Source organism: Myxocyprinus asiaticus, chromosome 12, assembly GCF_019703515.2.
Source record: "Myxocyprinus asiaticus isolate MX2 ecotype Aquarium Trade chromosome 12, UBuf_Myxa_2, whole genome shotgun sequence".
Lineage (NCBI taxonomy): Eukaryota > Metazoa > Chordata > Actinopteri > Cypriniformes > Catostomidae > Myxocyprinus > Myxocyprinus asiaticus.
The window spans coordinates 2,498,301-2,518,741 of NC_059355.1; the positions used below are offsets into that span (position 1 = coordinate 2,498,301).

The 20,441-nt window shown below is 38.7% G+C and overlaps 2 protein-coding genes across 12 annotated transcripts in view; one reads left to right on the plus strand and one right to left on the minus strand.

Annotated features, from left to right (window-relative positions):
* Positions 1 to 541, minus strand: part of tmem182b (transmembrane protein 182b) — a 41,201-nt gene extending 40,660 nt beyond the window's left edge. The window contains 1 exon segment of the mRNA XM_051713011.1: positions 242 to 541. Within this exon segment, the coding sequence (XP_051568971.1) occupies positions 242 to 541 (300 nt within the window).
* The window catches only part of LOC127449222 (inositol polyphosphate-4-phosphatase type I A-like), a 111,974-nt gene that overhangs the window by 12,256 nt on the left and 79,277 nt on the right, over positions 1 to 20,441 (plus strand). The gene's annotated exons all lie outside the window — the stretch shown is intronic.

Here is a 20,441-nt window from a genome sequence, read left to right on the forward strand (position 1 = left end):
ATGATTTGATGGTTTGATATAAAAACTTCATAACAAGATTTTAAAAAATCTTTAAGTCCTTTTTCTCAGAAAGAATTGTCTATTGAATAACAGTTGTGTCTGAAATGACAATTGTTTTCACTCTGTAATAAATAATTTGCAGTTAAAAGGTAGGGATGTGCAAAACGACCAGTTTAAAACTACCAGTTGACCAGTCAGTGCGTTGTCTGAGCTATTGGCGACTCTAAAGCCCAAAGTATACATCGGCTGTCCGCGACGGTCTGCGCACAGTCCGCGTGCTGTAATTTTTGTCATCAGGAGTGTCTGCGGAAGTCCGCACACAGTGCCCGCGTGCGGCCAGATTTTTCTGTCTGCCCGGACTGTGCGTGGACAAACGCGCATGCGCAAGGTTGACTGTTGAGATAAAAGAGTCCACTAGGTGGCAGTACACACAGTTGGGCTGTACTGTCAAGCAGTAGTCGAAGAACATATCCTTCTCCATCATTTTGTTGTTGTTGTTCTTGCTTCCTCTAATGGCGGATCCTCCGTTTTTCTTTATCATTCAGAGTAGATGTCCTGTAAATGACTCGACTCGGTGCTGCCCTCTAAAGTCTGGTAGCATATAACAAAGCAGTTGTACTGCACATGTGTCGAATGCATCCATCCGCGCTCATCCACGTGTGGTATTCTTTCAGAGCTGTGCACACACAACTGTGCGCAAGATGGAACACGCAAAGTGAAGTATACCTGTGCCTTAAGGAACCCATGTATAAGATTGCATTATGTCCATTTGTATTCAACAAATTAAATATAAACAATATATAATTTTAACTTGTCAAACAAATTTTGCTATTTTAGAATATAAAATATAACATATTATCATAGGCTATTACTATTATCATAATGATAATTTTGCAACATACAAATGGAGGCTAAAAAGTAAACTTGTTCAAGAACCATTTCTGGGGCTGTACTGAATTATGACACACATGCCAATTCACCTGTAGTCCCAGTGTCGTTGCATGTAGATCCAATGCAGAGTTCTCACAGACAGCTATTCTTACAAACTGCTCCCAGATGACAGAGGAAAAAAAAGTGAGAACTAACAATTTGCGCGTTCCGCGAGACATGATTGCGCTGCGCGCATTGGTGCCATAGCGCAAATGAACTTCTGAACAAAAAGCAAATCAGACATGTGCATCGCCAACTTTTCTTTCATTCTTCAAAATATAATCAGGTGTGTTTCCTCAAGCACGCGTCTTTGTGTCTAGCGGCATTTCTTATCGACCGTGGCGGGTAAATGTGCGAAATTATCCACCACTGCGCATGAATGCCCTGGCTGTTAGATTATAAATATTGTGGGGCGCGACAGATAGCCTGTAGTTTACGACATCCAACAGTTTGAAAAGCTTTTTTTTACAACTAAACAATTTATTAAAGCAGTGTCAGACAGAATCTGCAGAATGACTTCTGACAAATACTCTCCACAACACCTCTCAAATAAACTTTTGTATTATGATCACAGCAGAGGATTTTGACGTCTGGCTGTGAACAAGCAGCACTTTGATGGCTGTAGCAGCGGTGCATTAAAGGACTGAATGTAAAGAAATAAAGAGACAAAACTTCTCAGAGAGAAAACCTGTTAGTGTGGAACTATGCACAAATATAGCTTCCTATATTTATCTTTTAATCATTGTAGCATTTAGATAAACATGTTTTTTTCATCAGGGAGACGATTTTAAAATCGTTTGGCTCAAGAATTGCGATTTGTAATGGAATCTATTTTTATCCCAGCCCTAGTGCCTTTAAGACAAGATGTAAACAACCTCTTTGTGAAACGAGAAACTGTTGACGTAATTTAGACGCGCTTATGTCCGTGTGTGCAAGTATATTCATCCGTCTGATGTCAGATAGATGTGGAAGTACTGAATTATAGGACTGGGTAAAAATATCTATTTTCCGATGCATCACGATTTTAATTTTAACAATTTATAAAGTAGAAATTATGCATGTAAATGTATACTAACTGTGTGTGTGTGTATATATAAATATATATATATATATATATATTAAAAAAATATGCATACATACACACACACACATACATATATATAATATGCAATATCAAGACATATGTATTGATGGAATTCATGGATTTGCGATGAAAAACTAATGATAAAATGTAATTTATGAAAGGAATGTTTTTGTAATATACCTAATTAGAAGGTCCACTGTAATTTACAGCAAGCTGAGAGATAATTTCTTTCATACGAAAGCAAAATGGACATTATAGAATACCAATATTAATCGATATTGAATCGGAATCAGAATTCAATCGAATCGAGAGCTTGTGAATTAATGTCTATTGGGAAAAGCACAAATAAAAATTATACAAATAAAAATTATTTGACTTGATTTTAATTTTGTGTTACAGTGTTTTTTATTTTCTACTTTGGCAACAAAATTTCAATGTTCTCCCTTTGCACTGTCAAACAAACAAGTGACAGCCAGTGCTGAAGAATTTTATAAAACATAAATTAGCATAATTAATTCTGATACAAGTAATGGCCAGCATTGTCCAATCACTGCCAACCATGTTAAAATAAAATTATACATTATAAATTCTGAATCTAAGTATTGATTACCAATGTCATTGCAAACATCATCTGCAGCCTGAAACTGAACTTTTGTTTGGATTTTAAGAGTGAATGCACTTGGCTCCATAATAAAGCTATAAGATGCTTCCTTGCTCCCTATATACTGAATGACTTAACATCCAGTGTGCTGTCTGTCAGCACCGAACAGTTCGAAATACACCTGTAACTGTATAAAGGATGGGCAAGGAGGAGGCGGGAACTGGACGAACCATCAAAGTGATATTTAATGAAAGCTTAAAAGGACACAGAACACAAACACACACACGGCAGCTGCGTGTGGCTCTCTCCCAAACTGCCGTATCCGGCTGCCCTTATTCCTCTCCTCAGCTGATTAGCCCGATTAGGGGCCGGGCGTGCGTAGTCACGGCCCGGCCCCGCCCTCCTCCTCGTCACACTCCTCCCTCCTTTGCCTCAGGCCGGGGAACCCCCGGCATGACTTACACCCCCCCCACACACACACAGTTTCCCCGCCTTCCTCATGACCTGGGAGGGAGGCAAGGGGATGGGAAAAGGGGAGAGGGAAAGAGCGAGGCGGAGCAACAGTGAGAGAGAGAGAGAGGAGAGAGAGAAAAAAAATTGCTTGCCTGTTCCCAGACATGCTGTTGCCTGGTCCTCGACCACTCCTCCACCCTCTGGCGGACGACAGCCACTCCTCCCTGGGCAGACAGCAGCGAGTCTTCCAACCTCTGGCGAATGGAACGCCCCTCCAAGTTCTGGCGTCCGGTGGCGAGCCCCTCGGCTCCACCGCTCCAGGTGGCCGGTAGTGAGCCCCTCCTTCCCTTGCAGACGGTGGCCTTTCCTCCGCGTCTACATGGCCGGCAGCGACTTCTCCGTCCCCTGGTGGATGGCCGTGGCTGCTCCTTTGGGCAGACGGCAGTGGCGAGGACTCCACATCAGTGCATCCCTCCTCCCTCCCGGGTTTCAGCACCAATGTAACAGTATAAAGGATGAGCAAGGAGGAGGCTGGATTGCCAAAACAGTGAGTATTGACGCTGACTACCACCCCTGGAGTCGCGAGTTCGAATCCAGGGTGTGCTGAGTGACTTCAGCCAGTTCTCCTAAGCAACCAAATTGGCCTGGTTGCTAGGGAGGGTAGAGTCATATGGGGTAACCTCCTCATGGTCGCGATTAGTGGCTCTCGCTCTCAATGGGGTGTGTGGTAAGTTGTGCGTGGATCACGGAGGGTAGCATGAGCCTCCACATGCTGTGAGTCTCCGCATTGTCATGCACGAAGAGCCACATGATGAGATCCATGGATTGGCGGTCTCAGAAGCTCAATCCACCTGGATTGAGGTGAGTAACTGCGCCACCACGAGGATCTACTAAGTAGTGGGAATTCGGCATTCCAAATTGGGAGAAAAGGGGATAAAAAAAAAAAAAGAATGTTTTATCTTTTATATTTGTATAAATTATGAAAGGGGTGTGAATATTTATGAGACAAATGGGGAATGGAAACTTACATATCTTCTCAACTATATGTACTGTATATTAAACCTCCGATTAATGGGTTATCAGCTGTCTTCCTTCTGCTTTCTATCTTGTTTCTGAATAACAGTCTAAATCGAGCAATTATATGATTGGTGACTAAAAACAGCCAGTCTGGAGCCCTGCCAGATGTAGTTTTGTTGGCGTTTCCCACAAAGACAAACTCCATTGTGACTGGCACCATATTGTTTTGTCAAATGACTCTGTGTGTCAAAAGTTTAACCCTTTACTGACAGCCCAGCATGTCCTGAACTGAGATCAGTCAGTTTAAATGAAATGAAATTATGCATAGTGTATACCGAAGACAAAACAGAATGTTCGTGCAGAAGGACACTGAGTTGCACAAAGCTATCAATACCCAGCCCTTCTGTACTGAATGAACCATTTACATTTATGCATTTGGCAGACGCTTTTATCCAAAGCAACTTACAGGGACAATCCCCCTGGAACAACCTGGAGTTAAGTGCCTTGCTCAAGGACACAATGGTGGTGGCTGTGGGGATTGAACCAACAACCTTTTGCTTACCAGTTCAGTGCTTTAGTCCACTACGCCACCACCACTCACCATTTTAGAAACTAGTTTGCAATGTGCTTTCATATTACAACGAACTGTTTTATTTATTTATTTATTTATTTTTAAATCTTGAATTCTTCAGAATAATACCCCTTGAAATGAAGAGTTTAAGAAGCACTTTCTCCATGTAACGGTGTTTATGTCTCTCTGTTCAACTTTACACCACCGATTCCTTTCCTTGGCTATTCAACCTGAATTCATGAATCAAGCCAGTGTAGGGAATTATTTCCTTTTTCAAGCACACAATTTGATTTTTTCAGTGTTGCGGAAATAACCAGTGATCTGTACATGTCTTTGTAGGTTGGCTCTAGTTTCATAAAAGTCTCTGTTTTGCTGTTTAAAGCCTATATATTTGATATGAAGATAAATTCTACCTTCTTTTTGTGTGTTTGTTAACCCATGCTGGGGGAAAGATGGCTGTTGCTCATTTTCATCTCAAAAGGGTAACATCTGTGGTTGGCCTCTAAAGAATTATGCAAGCTCCAATTGGATGAACAGACCACTCAGGAGGGGTAGAACTTTTTTTTGTTCTTGCACACAAAAACACAGACACGCTCAAACAAGGGGTCTCTATCTCACTCTCTCAACCTCTCTTGCTCTCTTTTTCTCTGCCCTCCTGTCTCACACACACATATACAATGCTTAATGCAGTGCCAGCTACTCAAGCTCATAGATCAGTGTCTCCCTGATGCTACCGAGGCCATCTGGAGATCTTACATAGTAAAAGATTCTCAGAGCGTTGCTTTGGCAAACAAAAAACATTAGTGACTTTAGGAATATTTGGACTTGTTGGTGTGATTGTTTCCTTTGCTGTGTCCTTGTGTTCGCTGTGTCTTCCTTTTACTCCATAACCTTACTATTCCCAATGGATTTATGCTGGTTGTCAGGCACCCCACAGAACCACATACATTTAAAAAAATGTAGTGCACACAAAAATGAAACATTTGTCTTCATTTTACTCACCCTCATGTCATTCCGAACATGTATATTCTTTCTTCTGTGAGACACAAAATGAGATGTTTGGCAGAATGTCAGAGCTGCTCCTTTTCTATACAAAGAAAGTGGATGGTGAAGGATTAAAAAGAACCATAAATATGTCATGAATGTAGAACATACAACATGTGTGTGATAATGATAACCTTCCCCTCCTCCGGAGATTTTTGGAGCTTGGCAGAATAAATCAACATCCGCTTTCCTTGAATGGAAAACAGTAACTCTGACATTCTGCCAACATTTCCTTTTGTGTTTCATGGAGGAAACACAATAATATGGACATAGTAAATTATTACACAATTAAAATTCTGCACAGTAAACTCACTGCAAATTTCATTTCTTGAAAAAGAGCTAAATTTAGGAAACTTTGGTGTTAGACACTAAAGTTCTTCTTCCTTGCTGCTTCAAATCATATGACAGCAGGCAAACACGCTATGCCTGAGGACTCTGAGAGATCAAGTAGTCAAGCTCACTGGAACAGACTTGCGACTTGATGGAAAGGAGGAAGTCAACGGGCTGCGGGAATAGTGCAATAATGCATTGCATTCTATTCTGTTGCCTAATCATTTGCACACCAAAAATGAGGAAACATCAGGACCTTTGTGCCCTGCTTCTGGATATACTACCCCCTTTTGTTGCAAAATGTCTAGTATTCCACAGTTCCCAGGTCACAGCATGGGAAGGATTTCACAAGCAGTAATAGATTAATATTAAACAGGGCTCCAGGCATTGGCTCCTAAACTGAAATATTTAGGAGCCCAGTGGCAGTTTTTAGTTGCCAAATTATAGAATTACTTAATTTAGATTTGGTGTTCAGAAGCGAGATAGGAAGGATATATTTAGAAATATATATATATATATATAAAATATTATTATTATTTATTTAAATATATAAATAAACATATATATTTCTATCTGTTCTATCCAATATGCACAACGTCCTACGCCTACTTCAAGTGGGGATGCAAATGGAAATCTCTTCATTGCACACTAGCAGCAGGTGTTGATGAGTTCAGCTGAAACTGGTGTGGAGAACAAGCAATGATAAACTTTGATCATTATCTCCTATGATATGCTTCTCAGGGTGACATGCGCTTCGGAAGCGCTTAATCGTCAGCGATCTGAATCCTCATCATGATAAATGGGAGATGGATGTTCATGCTTCTTCAATTAACATATATATGATATATGGCATAAGCTATTATGATGTCATTTTACCGTAAGTTCCTGAGTCAATATATTGTTTGGTGCATAAAATACATATGATAAAAATTGTTTATTGAAAAAATAATATTTTATTGATATTGTATTTGATGTGCTGAATTGAACTGTAATACATTTCAATCCATATTTATAGGCCAAGGAGAGGAAGTTGTCATGGTCAAACTCTCAAACATTTGGTATCACTGAAAAGCCTAGGGAGTCCTCTGATAATACCCCAAGATTTACCACTGTAGAAAAACTTCACTAACAAATGTCCTACACAAAAATGAATTGCTGGGCCTCAGGAGGATGATGATACATTTTTATATATATATATATAAATATATATATATATATATATATATATATATATATATATATATATATATATATATATATATATATAGTTTGTCTAATGGTAATAAAACAGTGTAATGACAAAAAAACAAAAAAAAAAACAATAGTATTTTCTGACAATAATTTCATATGTCAGGACAGGGTTAAAAAAAAAAAAATTTAATCTTAACCTTTTCTATACAGGCTTTGTTTAAAGTATCATGAACCGAACCGTGAATTCCATATCGTGAACTGGACCGAAACGTGAGATGAGTGAACCGTTACACCTCTAATATACACTGTATAAATGCAGTTTATACACAGGGTTTGAAATTAACATTTTGATTCACCAGCCACTGTGGCTAGTAGTGTTCCAAGATCACGAGACACTCAGCATTTTCACTAGCCAAAATTGATAAACAAGAGACTGTAACTGCATGTACAGTATTTGTTTGGACATTTTATTTGAACGAGAATCATATTAGTTTAGCAGGACACAAACCTAATGATTTAAGTCACTTTAGAATATCAGGAACATGACCAGAAAGAACAAGACTAGGATAGAACAGGAGGATAACTTTGTCAATAATTCCAAAAGTTTAAACCCCTTAATTCTAAATTGTACTTGCCTATTTGAAAGTTTACCATTGTTCTACCTTTGTTTAACAGTGGCATTTGTAATAAGAAGGCAGTTATTACTGTGGTTAGGCTAATGTAGATAGTCTTTTCTAAAAGCTATATTATTTGATATGAAATAAAAAGAACCTAAACACATTTAGAAACCTTTAACTACAATTTACTCAGTTGTTATAGAAATAAAGTCTAATAGATTCATCCTAATAGATTTAATTTGAAACCATACCAGTTACCAGTTAGTGTTACTGCATTAAGGAAAAACATTTTAGTAAGGACGATGATGTGTATTTTAAAAACCGACGTTATGTATTTGTCTCCTTTTTACCTCGTCAGTGCTGTTTATAATGTATATGCTGTCTAGCTGTTTAAAAGGTTTGACTTCCTCCATATAGTGCTTCATACTAGAATGTTCTCTGTAGATTTCAGATAGATCACAAGTTTTGTGGTTTCCGCAGGCCGCCAATATTGAGTTAAGCCCAACTGAATCACACAAGTTTCTCTCTGCACTGTCCGAGAGCTCTGGAGCACATTGATGGGCACTGCAGCAGTTCGCGTGAAACATGCTTCATTCGCCTTGCACAGATGTGCGTGTAAGTAATAAGAGGCATATTTAGTGCTTATGAAGCTCTGAACGCGACATGAATACTATTAACATTTTTCATGCAGGAAAAACTCTGAAAATGTTACTCACCAAATTGGCTAGTAAGAGTGACTGAGTTTCACTGCCGATTTCTACCTGCATTTGGTTGGTGTTAATTTCAAACCTTATATACAGATTATTATTATTAATATTATTATACTTTAATTCCATATTCCTTTAATACTTTCTTAACTTGCATGTAGCATTGCTATGAAGGAGACCTTGCGATTTGTTGATCGCACTAGGTCATATTGCGATTTCAATTTTGTTTCGATTAATCCTTCAGCCCTAGTTTGAAGTTAACAGCACTTGAAAGAGTAAAAATGACAGTATAAAAGTGAGAAAAGTTTTACCTGAATGTGCGTGTGGGAGGAAATGATTCAGCTGTAAGTGAGGTGTGTGGGCAGAGGGAGGCAAAGACTGGTGTGTTTTAGAGATGATCGGTTCTGTATCACGTTGAACTCGGCTTGTTAACTCTGTGTGGGAAGTTTCACTCAGAGATACAGAGAAGCATCTAAGGAGGTTTCAGGCAACTCACCAGCTTAACTCCCTCCTGTGTTACCATGTCATTATATGTGTGTGTGTGAATGTGTGTGTGTGTGAAAGTGAGGGTGCTTGTGAGAGTAAGAGGATGAGGACTTGGGGTTTGAGGTTTGGCAGTCAGACAAAAAGTGAAAACTGGGAAACTGGGTTTGCCCTTTTACGGTCTCCAGTCAGCACTCTGCTTGACTCAGTGTCTATGGAAAATGAGTGATCTAAAACAAACACCCTCACTTTTTTCTCCTCTCTCTCTCTCTCTCTCTCTCTCTCTCTCTCTCTCATATGGATATTTGAAAAGCGTGGCTTTGTTGAACTGTGCTCATCTTTAAAGATGACTTTGAATTCTTAGCAGCAGCCTTCAAATTCAAGGTGCCATTTGTGGCATGCTTTGTAATGACTGCTTTCAAAAATGCACTTAGTGATTAATGACATCTTTTGGACCTTCTACAGCAAAAAAAAACAAAAAAAACAACAACCTGATGTTGCACACTCTCTTGACGAAGCATCACTGGGGACGAGTTATGGGGTTCCTGTACCACCAAAACGTCATCCTTGATTCATATTTTAAATGTCACTCTGATGCCGTATTCAACTAATTTCGCAGCATTCTATTACTTTAAAGGTGCAGTATGTAAGATTCAGAAACCCTTGTTATTAATGACACCTGTGGCCGTTAAGTGAACTGCAGCCAGCTACCTGTTGCTCGTGCTCACGCTCGTGCACACACTCCATAGGGACACGAGCATTGGCCAAAACAATGACATAACATACAAACAGACTGAACGTGTTTCACTGACATCATGCTGACAGATGAGGTAGCATAATTAAAATGACACAGTTATGATTGTTTTATTACAAACTTTGAGACTGTATATTATATTTGACTCTCCAGTGCTGGAACAGGGCTAAAACAAAGTGTGGATATAGGTCTGACTATGCGAGACTGTAGTTTGAAGTAATCACTTTTCTTTGCATGATACATAAGCTATCGTATAAATGCAGTCAATGTCCGCGTTAGCTAGCTAGCCAGCTTTATCGATAGCTGTTAGCTAAATTTGGTGGATGATGAGAGTAGCTGTTTATAAAATAGACTGTACATTATAAATATGTTGACACAATTCAGTATTGATGTGATTCCATCACAATTGTCATTCTGATATATCGATGCGCTATTGTTTTATAATAATAGAATTAAAATATTTTCTGTATAACCAAGTTACGTTTCACTAATGAATGGGTCTTTTTGCATTATCTTAACATTGTCTAGCATTCATTTCATGTGTTATTGTAGTTTAGCTAAAACTACACAGATCAATCCTTATGGCACTATATTTCACATGCTTTGCAGTTATGTAAGCTTACCTGTCCAATAAGAAGAACGCCAATTCATGGTCAGTTTTGATCCCCAAAACCGAACGAAGGTCCCTCCAGGAATCAAATGCCCTGCCGATGTTCACTCTAGTTTACACTCAACCACAATCATGTTTCCGCTTAGCCAGATGGGATTCAGTAGATAATTTTTTTTTTTTTTTTTTTTTTTTTTTGGCTTACACAGAGTTTGTGTAGGAATCGGTATTGTGCTGGGAGCTGGATGTTTGCTGTATTCCATCTCTAAGATAACATTACCTAGTGTTGCAGTTTGTTGTCGCTGTTGAATAGCGGTAGAGAAGCACTGAGGCTCTCGGGAGTGCGCATAAACATCACATCCTTTGGATTTTACCGGCAAAAGCGACCTGCTCCCTTCGCATGAAAATCAGTCTACAGGCTTTAATAGGCAACCTAGGAAGTCCGGGAAGGGCTCATTTTTTTTAATTGCGTTACAAGCCAGTCACACATTGGCAAAAAAATGGCAAATATTACATGAAAATTGTTACGTATTGCACCTTTAACCGAGGCTAAATTTTAAAATGAAACATTTGGAAAATTCTGTCTTCATTTACTCATTGCTTTCATTTAATTTTTTATTTTGTTAGTTGTGGGACAATAAGGTTTTCAGAATAAATCCAAAGATTACTGAGCCTTTGATGGAATCACCCAAACTTAGGTGACTTTGTTACGATGAAGTCAAAAAGTTGCTATAGCGATGCCTTCCTTATGAGGTTGCCCTGGATGTTTAGTCTCCGTGATTTTTCAGCTGATTTTGCTTTAGGACAGAGATTTTACATTGGAAATGAAGTAGCGACCCAACACGATAACCAAATAGTTTTATTAAAAAAAATAAAATAAAAAAAAAAGTAAACTAAAATCATCCCTTAAAATCAAACATTACTAATATGAATATATTAATATTAACATAAAGTGCATAGGTCCAACAATATGCAAAATTATTATTAACATGACATGATGACAAAGGTCAGGAAAATTTATTGGTGGGTCAGTCCATCCCATTGGTTGCTTGACCATTTTTTATTTTCAAAATTTTTTGGAGTGATTACCTCTATTGGTATTGCAAAACCACCAGTTTTTTATTTTTATTTTACTTGGTTTAACCACAACGGCCATCTTTGTGTCATGGCACACGACAAATTTTGTTTATACAGCGGTTTACGGAAACCTCAATATCTCGACTCAGGATGGTCCTAGCTCCTTGGAACAAAACTGATCTCTAGAGCACATACATAAACCTTTTGCACATTCTTGTTCCTTAGACTCAGAACTTAAGTACTAATGTAATACTCAAGATTGCTCAAAGTTCCACTTTTAGGGTCAATTTATATTGGGAAGAGTTCGAGTCTCATTCTTAATTTTTTTTAGGAGGTACCTTGATAAGTATAGTGTGCATGCAGAACATTTCAGGTTTGAGACTTCTCTTATTTCTTTTTTATGAGGAGGAGAAAGTGCAATTGTTTAAAATTCCCCTCAATTTCGGGTTGAATATCTCTGGTGGGGGACAAGATAGGAACCTGATATTTACACAGAAATAAGTCCTCCATAGTAGCATTCTGCTGTAAAAATGCTAGGCTTGGATACAGATTCAGTAAGATATACAATTTGAAGTTGTAACTGCAGGGTAAATAAGGTCATATGAATCCTCTGTTGCACAACAACCAACACATTTATAAAGTTGCATTTTCTGTTTGCCTCTTAAGTCTGATAACACATTATACATGGTAACACTTTACAATAAGTTTCAGTTCTTAAACACTGGTAAATGCATTTGGTATAATGAACTTACAATGATAACTATTTTAAAGCATTAATCTAGGTTAATGTTTCATGAAATATTCTATTGTTCATTGTTAATTACCATTCGTTCATATACCCAATGTTAAAGGTGCAATACGTAACAATTTTCATGTAATATTCACCCTTTTTTGCCAATGTGTGAATGGCTTGTAACGCAACTTAAAAAGTGAGCCCTTCCCAGACTTCCTAGGTTGCCTATTAAAGTCTGTAGACTGATTTTCATGCGAAGGGAGCAGGTCGCTTTTGCCGGGAAAATCCAAAGGATGTGACGTTTATGCGCGCTCCCGAGAGCCTTGACTCGGTGCTTCTCTTCCGCTATTCAACAGAGACAACAAACTGCAACACTAGGTAATGTTATCTTAGAGATGGAATCCAGCAAACGTCCGGCTCCCAGCACAACACCGACTCCTACGCAAACTCCTAGTAAGCCAAAAAAACAAAGAAACATTTATCTACTGAATCCCATCTAGCAAAGCAGGAACGTGATCGTGGTCGAGCGTAAACTAGAGTGAACATCGGCAGGGCATTTGATTGCGGGAGGGACATTCGTTCGGTTTTGGGGATCAAAACCGACCCTGAATTGGCGTTCTTCTTCTTGGACAAGTAAGCTTACATAACTGCAAAACATGTGAAATATAGCGCCATAAGGATTGATCTGTGTCATTTTAGCTAAACTACAATAATACATGAAATGAACGCTAGACGATGTTCAAGATAATGCAAAAAGCTCCATTCATTAGTGTAACATAACTTGGTTATACAGAAAATATAAACATTCTATTATTATAAAACAATAGCGCATCGATATATCAAAATGACCGTTGTGATGGAATCACATTAATACTGAATTGTGTCAACATATTTATAATGTACAGTCTATTTTATACACAGCTACTGTCATCATCCACCAAATTTAGCTAACAGCTATTGATAAAGCTGGCTAGCTATCTAACGCCGACATAGGCTATCGTATAAATGCAGTCAATGTATCATGCAAAGAAAAGTGATCACTTCAAACTACAGTCTCTCATAGTCAGACCTATATCCACACTTTGTTTTAGCCCTGTTCCAGCACTGGAGAGTCAAATATAATATACAGTCTCAAAGTTTGTAGTAAAACAATCATAACTGTGTCATTTTAATTATGCTACCTCATCTGTCAGCATGATGCCAGAGAATCACGTTCAGTCTGTTTGTACATTATGTCATTGTTTTGGCCGATGCTCGTGTCCCTATGGAGTGTGTGCACGAGTGTGAGCACGAGCAACAGGTAGCTGGCTGCAGTTCACTTAACGGCCACAGGTGTCATTAATAACAAGGGTTTCTGAATCTTACATACTGCACCTTTAATGTATAGATAGAAATGAATATTAATCAAGGTTAATAAATGCTGTAAAGGTATTGTTAATTGTTATTTCACATTAGCTGTTTCATGCTGACGTACAGAACCTTATTGTAAAGTGTTACCCACATATCAATGTAAAGTGAATGTTATCTCCTGTCGCTGATAAACCACTCTCCTTACTTTCTTTACTTGTAAACATGCTCATGCTAGACTCAACAAAGTCTCTAACAAGTCTCCTTTGGAAGTTTCTTCTCAAAGCAACAATAAAGACTGCTTACACCTCGATCACACCGTGTGTTCTCACTCAGACCGGATGAACATGCACACACTTGTGTGGTGAAAGCTCACAGGCGCCATCTTATGCACCTAGCCAATTGAACCCGGAATATTCCTTTAAGCATAATGCACAATTATGATTAGCATTTAGCCTTGTTTTTCCCTGCTGTCCGGCACATCCCATCAGATTGGACTTGCAACCCATTTTTGGTCACCACCCACCAGCTGAAAAACACTGCCCTGAAGTATGTTATTTTTGATCTTAATTAAGTGTTGTCTTTCTCACCCACTAATGTGGAGTCTTAAAGACAAAACGAAATTGTCACACAGGGCATTTTTTTAATTAAAGCCTGTTATCATCAGGGCTGCTTTTACCCCAGGCCCCATCTTTTAACAAAGATGAAAATATCTCTGGCCATCTAAGGCACTTTCAGGACACCCAACTGCATCTTTCTTATACTTAGTTCCTCTCTGTTGTGCCTGAGAAATGCTGAAGGAGAGAAGAAGTGAAAAATGCATTCACTTCAACTCTCCCTGCCCTCTGCACATAACTATCAAAGGAGACAACTGGTCAAAACAGTGCTGGTTGGGGCATTTCTTGCTGTTTGTCTGACTTGTAGTCTTTTAGAATGTGTGTGCTGTTTTCAGCAGGGCACATGAAGAAAAAGTGTGTCAGGTAGTCTGTTGGGATTATCTGAAAAAGCTCTCCCTGTCTTCCTGTTCTAGTTCATCTGACTCATAAATCTGGTGGGGTCTCTAGTACCTATATATGACACTCAATATTGGTGCCAAAGCCTCTTTCTGATCCACTGAGATTAAAAACAAGTTTCAGTTCAGATACGGCCAGGGTAGTCAAGCGCTGTCTGTTCATAACCAATGTGTTATTTGCCTAAAGAGATAACTGCAATCATAACCATTCAGCTTCAAACACTGGATCATTTAGCAGGACTTCTTGGTAACACTTTACAATTAGAGTTGTGTACTGCACATTAACATTAGTTAAAACATTAGGTATAATGTTGTAAAGCATTTATATACCGTGCCAGTTTAAAACTGGTCTTTTCGAATTCAGATTCTCATTGTCTGGAATGAGTGCATAAAACCATTTAATGCACAGGTAATTCCAGTCATTTTTAATCACTGTTATATATTAATGCGCCTACTCTGTAATGAGTGCAAGAGTTTTATGCCTCTGTTCAAACGACCTCTGGATGTGAATAATGCGTTGCAAGTCAAAACCAGGATTAACCATCACGTAATAAAACAACATTATCAAGTCATGCAAATCAATTGTGAAGCTCTACAGGAAAAAACGGAAGAGACATTAGTGTTCGTCAGCCGCGTATTACAGAGTCCGAACAGGAGATAATTAGGAATGCACTTGCACATGCCACACACACATAAGGCTTGTAAGGAAAGTATGGTTTGACATACAGCCATGTTTTGCATGGAGGAGAGAAGAAAACCGGGACCCATCAAAGGCATCTTTCACTGTCTGGCAAGACGATTTGAATTGTAATATGATAAACATCATCTAATATTGCTGTGCTGCTCAGCACACCAGTGCAGGAGGGTGCCACTTGATCATACATTACTGACTGAAGCGATGAATGCAGACTGTATTATAAAATGCAGCCTTCTGTGGTTTAGTAATCACGCAAGGACATACTATGATTTAATTCTTAATTCAATCAGTCATGCAGCCGTAATGAATGCCATACTGATTTTTCCTTATTAATGCGAAAATGACAAAGAACAGAAATGTAATATTCCATGTTCTTAAGAGTGCCAACCCCTCTACATAATTTGTAGAAGCTTTGCAGAGCCTTGGCATTCTAGCTGTCAGTTTGTCCAGATACTCAGGTGACATTTCACCCCACACTTCCTGTAGCACTTGCCACAGATGTGGCTGTCTTCTCGGGCACTTCTCACGCACCTTACAGTCTAGCTGATCCCACAAAAGCTCAATGGGGTTAAGATCCAGAACACTCTTTTCCAATTATCTGTTGTCCAATGTCTGTGTTTCTTTGCCCACTCTAACCTTTTCTTTTTGTTTTTCTGTTTCAAAAATGGCTTTTTCTTTGCAATTCTTCCCATAAGGCCTGCACCCCTGAGTCTTCTCTTTACTGTTGTACATGAAACTGGTGTTGAGCGGGTAGAATTCAATGAAGCTGTCAGCTGAGGACATGTGAGGCGTCTGTTTCTCAAACTAGAGACTCTGATGTACTTATCCTCTTGTTTAGTTGTACATCTGGTCTTCCACATCTCTTTCTGTCCTTGTTAGAACCAGTTGTCCTTTGTCTTTGAAGACTGTAGTGTACACCTTTGTATGAAATCTTTCAAGCATTGTATAGCCTTCATTCCTCAAAACAATGATTGACTAACGAGTTTCTAGAGAAAGCTCTTTCTTTCTTTTTTGTTGCCATTTTTGACCTAATATTGACCTTAAGACATGCCAGTCTATTGCATACTGTGGCAACTCAAAAACAAACACAAAGACAATGTTAAGCTTCATTTAATGAACAAAATAGCTTTCAACTGTGTTTGATATAATGGCAAGTGATTTTCTAGTACCAAATGATCAATTTAGCATGATTACTCAAGGATAAGGTGTTGGAGTGATGGCTGCTGTCTAGATTTGATCAAAAATGACTTTTTTCAAATAGTGATGGTGCTGTTTTTTACATCAGTAATGTCCTGACTATACTTTATGATCAGTTGAATGCCACTTTGGTGAATTAAAGTACCAATTTCCTTCCGAAACAGCTAAATCTGTACATTATTCCAAACTTTTGGCCGCCAGTTTATATATATATATATATATATATATATATATATACACACACAAGGGTGTAGATTTCAGGGGGGATGGGGGGAGGTTTCAATGGAAACATGTAAATGCTTCAAGCTGCAAAGTCTTAGGCACATAAGATGTTTCACAAAAGCATTTGTCTTAAGATGGTTATTTGTATCTTCAGCTTTAGTGTGTCAATAGGAAATATAAATGTTAGACTCACAAACATTACTTTTGCAAATAGAAAGGATTAGAATAGAAGAACAGGGAGCCCTGCAACAGATGTCATGGCCCCCACAAAGCCCCCCACTGAACATCGTGTCAGTGTGAGATTACATAAAGAGACAGAAGCAATTGAGACAGCCGAAATAGATAGAAGAACTGTGGTGAATTCTCCAAGAAGCTTGGACCACCCTATCTGCCAACCAGGTGTACCTAGGAGAATTGGTGCTGTTTTAAAGGCAAAGGTGGTCACATCGAATATTGATTTAGCTTTTTTTATGTTTACTGAACATGATTGTTGGTGCCAGACGGGCTGGTTTGAGTATTTCTGTAACTGCTGATCTCCTGGGATTTTCACGCACAACAGTCTCTAGAATTTACTCAGAATGGTGCCAAAAACAAGAAACATCCAGTGAGTGGCAGTTCTGTGGACAGAAATGTCTTGTTGATGTGAGAGGTCAACAGAGAATGGCCAGACTGGTTCGAACTGACAAAGTCTACGGTAACTCAGATAACCACTCTGTACAATTGTGGTGAGAAGGGCTGGCGCTGTTTTGGAGGCACGAGGGGGACCTACACAATATTAGACAGGTGGTTTAATGTTGTGGCTGATCGGTGTGTTGTGTGTGTTGTGTGTGTTGTGTGTGTTGTGTGTGTTGTGTGTTGTGTGTTGTGTGTGGTGTGTGTGTGTGTGTGTGTGTGTGTGTGTGTGTGTGTATATATATATATATATATGCATGCATGTCTTTAGGGGCATGTTTAAGTTGTTTAAAATGTCGTTTGTACGTTTTTGTTTTTAGGGTTTACAGCATTACATCGTCATGGCAACTGAGTTGTAAAATTGGATATACTGTAACTTTACACAGCGATTTTATCACAATAAACACGTTAACACTCAATGTTTACATCTTGCGGGCAGCTATACATTTGAAACAGTGAGTATTTTAATGTTTACAGATTGGCCCCATTAACCTCCATTCTGTTCTATTTTATATATGTAGTTTTTTATTTTAAGAAAAGAATGGACAAGTCGAAAAAATATTTGTGGTATTCAATATTGTGCCACAAATGCTGTCCACTTAACTTGTATTGAACCCGGAATATTCCTTTAAAGCAATTGCAGAAGCTCTAGATATTGGTGATTTATGTTACGTGGATAACAAGTAAGAGAGTGCAGTCCACTAGCTTTAATAGTCTGCCATGGCAAGTCCTGTTTTTGCATTGCAGCAACGAACAACGAACTATCCCACAGAGAGTGACAATACCATGAAAGTTAAATAACACCATCTCCATCTGAGCAGAATTATAGGAACATTCTATCATATTTTTGTGAACTGTTGTCTAGGTGAAATTGTTGACATTTATCAAAAGATCATTCACACAGTAGAATTTTTCTTACCTCCCATCTTGTCTTGGTTTTGTGATATAGAGATGCGGAGAAGAAAGGAAAGGATGGTGAATGGAGAGAGAGGGTGCAGCTGAAAGATTGAGCTGAACAATACTAGTGATACTTCTCTCTCTCCTTCTCAAGTGTAAACGGAACAGACACGTGCTTGCTGCTTTACATGCAATAAACAAGCTGCCACAACATAATACTTCCAAACACACACACACACACACACAGTATACCATCGTTACTGCTGTTTACTTAGCAGTCTATAGCTGAAACTGTTGTGTTGCAGTGCACATAAGTGCAAATGCATGCATGCAAGACAAGATTTGATGCATAGTTGTTATATTTAAAAACGGCTCAGTTCATGCCTGACTCATAGAGGATGATGTGGGCAGGCAAGGTTCTGCTCATCATTCTTGTCTATTAAAATGATGAGGGCAAGTTATCTAGATGCCTAGAGGCACAAATGATTCACAAAAGGCCTTTCTAATTTTTAAGTTTAGATGGATAAGCAGTTACTGTGTATACTGTATATACTAACTCATTCTCACATACAGACATTGCTACTGTATCATCTCATAGAGTTACAGTTCTCATGCATATGAGGTATACAGTCCTGGACCAAATATGTCCATGTGTGTCTCCTCTCCATGCATTCTACTCTGGTAGATTTAAAAGTGTATATTCAGATTGACAGGAGAGGAAAAGAGAAAGAGTACAGTTCTATCATTTCTGAATGTGTGTTTCTGTGCTGGGCTTTTTCCAATTATTAGCATGGCTTTATAGTTTCTAGGGTAACAGTTCAAATTTCTTGCAGTTTCTCAATGAGCCCCTTTTATTACACTTTTGCATGCATTAAGCGATATATTTCTGCAGCAAAATGTGCCACACTGTAGAATTACATAATTTACATTAGGAATACATAGACAACAGATTCAAACAGTTCTGTTGTCTCTGTCAAAGATCATTGTTCCACATTGGAAACTAGTAAACACCGGCGTTCTGCATCACACACAACAGAGTTGTGTTCCAAATATATGTGTATATACAATATATACTGTGTATACAGTTGTGCTCAAAAGTTTGCATACCCTGGCAGAAATTGTGAAATTTTGGCATTGATTTTGAAAATATGACTGATCATGCAAAAAAACAAAAATAAACTGTCTTTTATTTAAGGATAGTGATCATATGAAGCCATTTATTATCACATAGTTGTTTGGCTCCTTTTTAAATCATAATGATAACAGAAATCACCCAAATGGCCCTGATCAAAAGTTTACATACCCTTGAATGTTTGGCCTTGTTACAGACACACAAGGTGACACACACAGGTTTAAATGGCAATTATTGGTTAATTTCCCACACCTGTGGCTTTTTAAATTGCAATTAGTGTCTGTGTATAAATAGTCACTGAGTTTGTTAGCTCTCATGTGGATGCACTGAGCAGGCTAGATACTGAGCCATGGGGAGCAGAAAAGAACTGTCAAAAGACCTGCGTAACAAGGTAATGGAACTTTATAAAGATGGAAAAGAATATAAAAAGATATCCAAAGCCTTGAAAATGCCAGTCAGCACTGTTCAATCACTTATTAAGAAGTGGAAAATTCGGGGATCTCTTGATACCAAGCCAAGGTCAGGTAGACCAAGAAAGATTTCAGCCACAACTGCCAGAAGAATTGTTCAGGATACAAAGAAAAACCCACAGGTAACCTCAGGAGAAATACAGGCTGCTCTGGAAAAAGACGGTGTGGTTGTTTCAAGGAGCACAATACGACGATACTTGAACAAAAATGAGCTGCATGGTCGAGTTGCCAGAAAGAAGCCTTTACTGCGCCAATGCCACAAAAAAGCCCGGTTACAATATGCCCGACAACACCTTGACACGCCTCACATTTTCTGGCACACTGTGATTTGGAGTGATGAGACCAAAATAGAACAGCCATAAGCACTATGTTTGGAGAGGGGTCAACAAGGCCTATAGTGAAAAGAATACCATCCCCACTGTGAAGCATGGTGATGGCTCACTGATGTTTTGGGGGGGTTTCAATCATGAAAATTGATGGCAAGATGAATGCAGCATGTTATCAGAAAATACTAGCAGACAATTTGCATTGTTCTGCACGAACGCTGCGTATGGGACGCTCTTGGACTTTCCAGCACGACAATGACCCTAAGCACA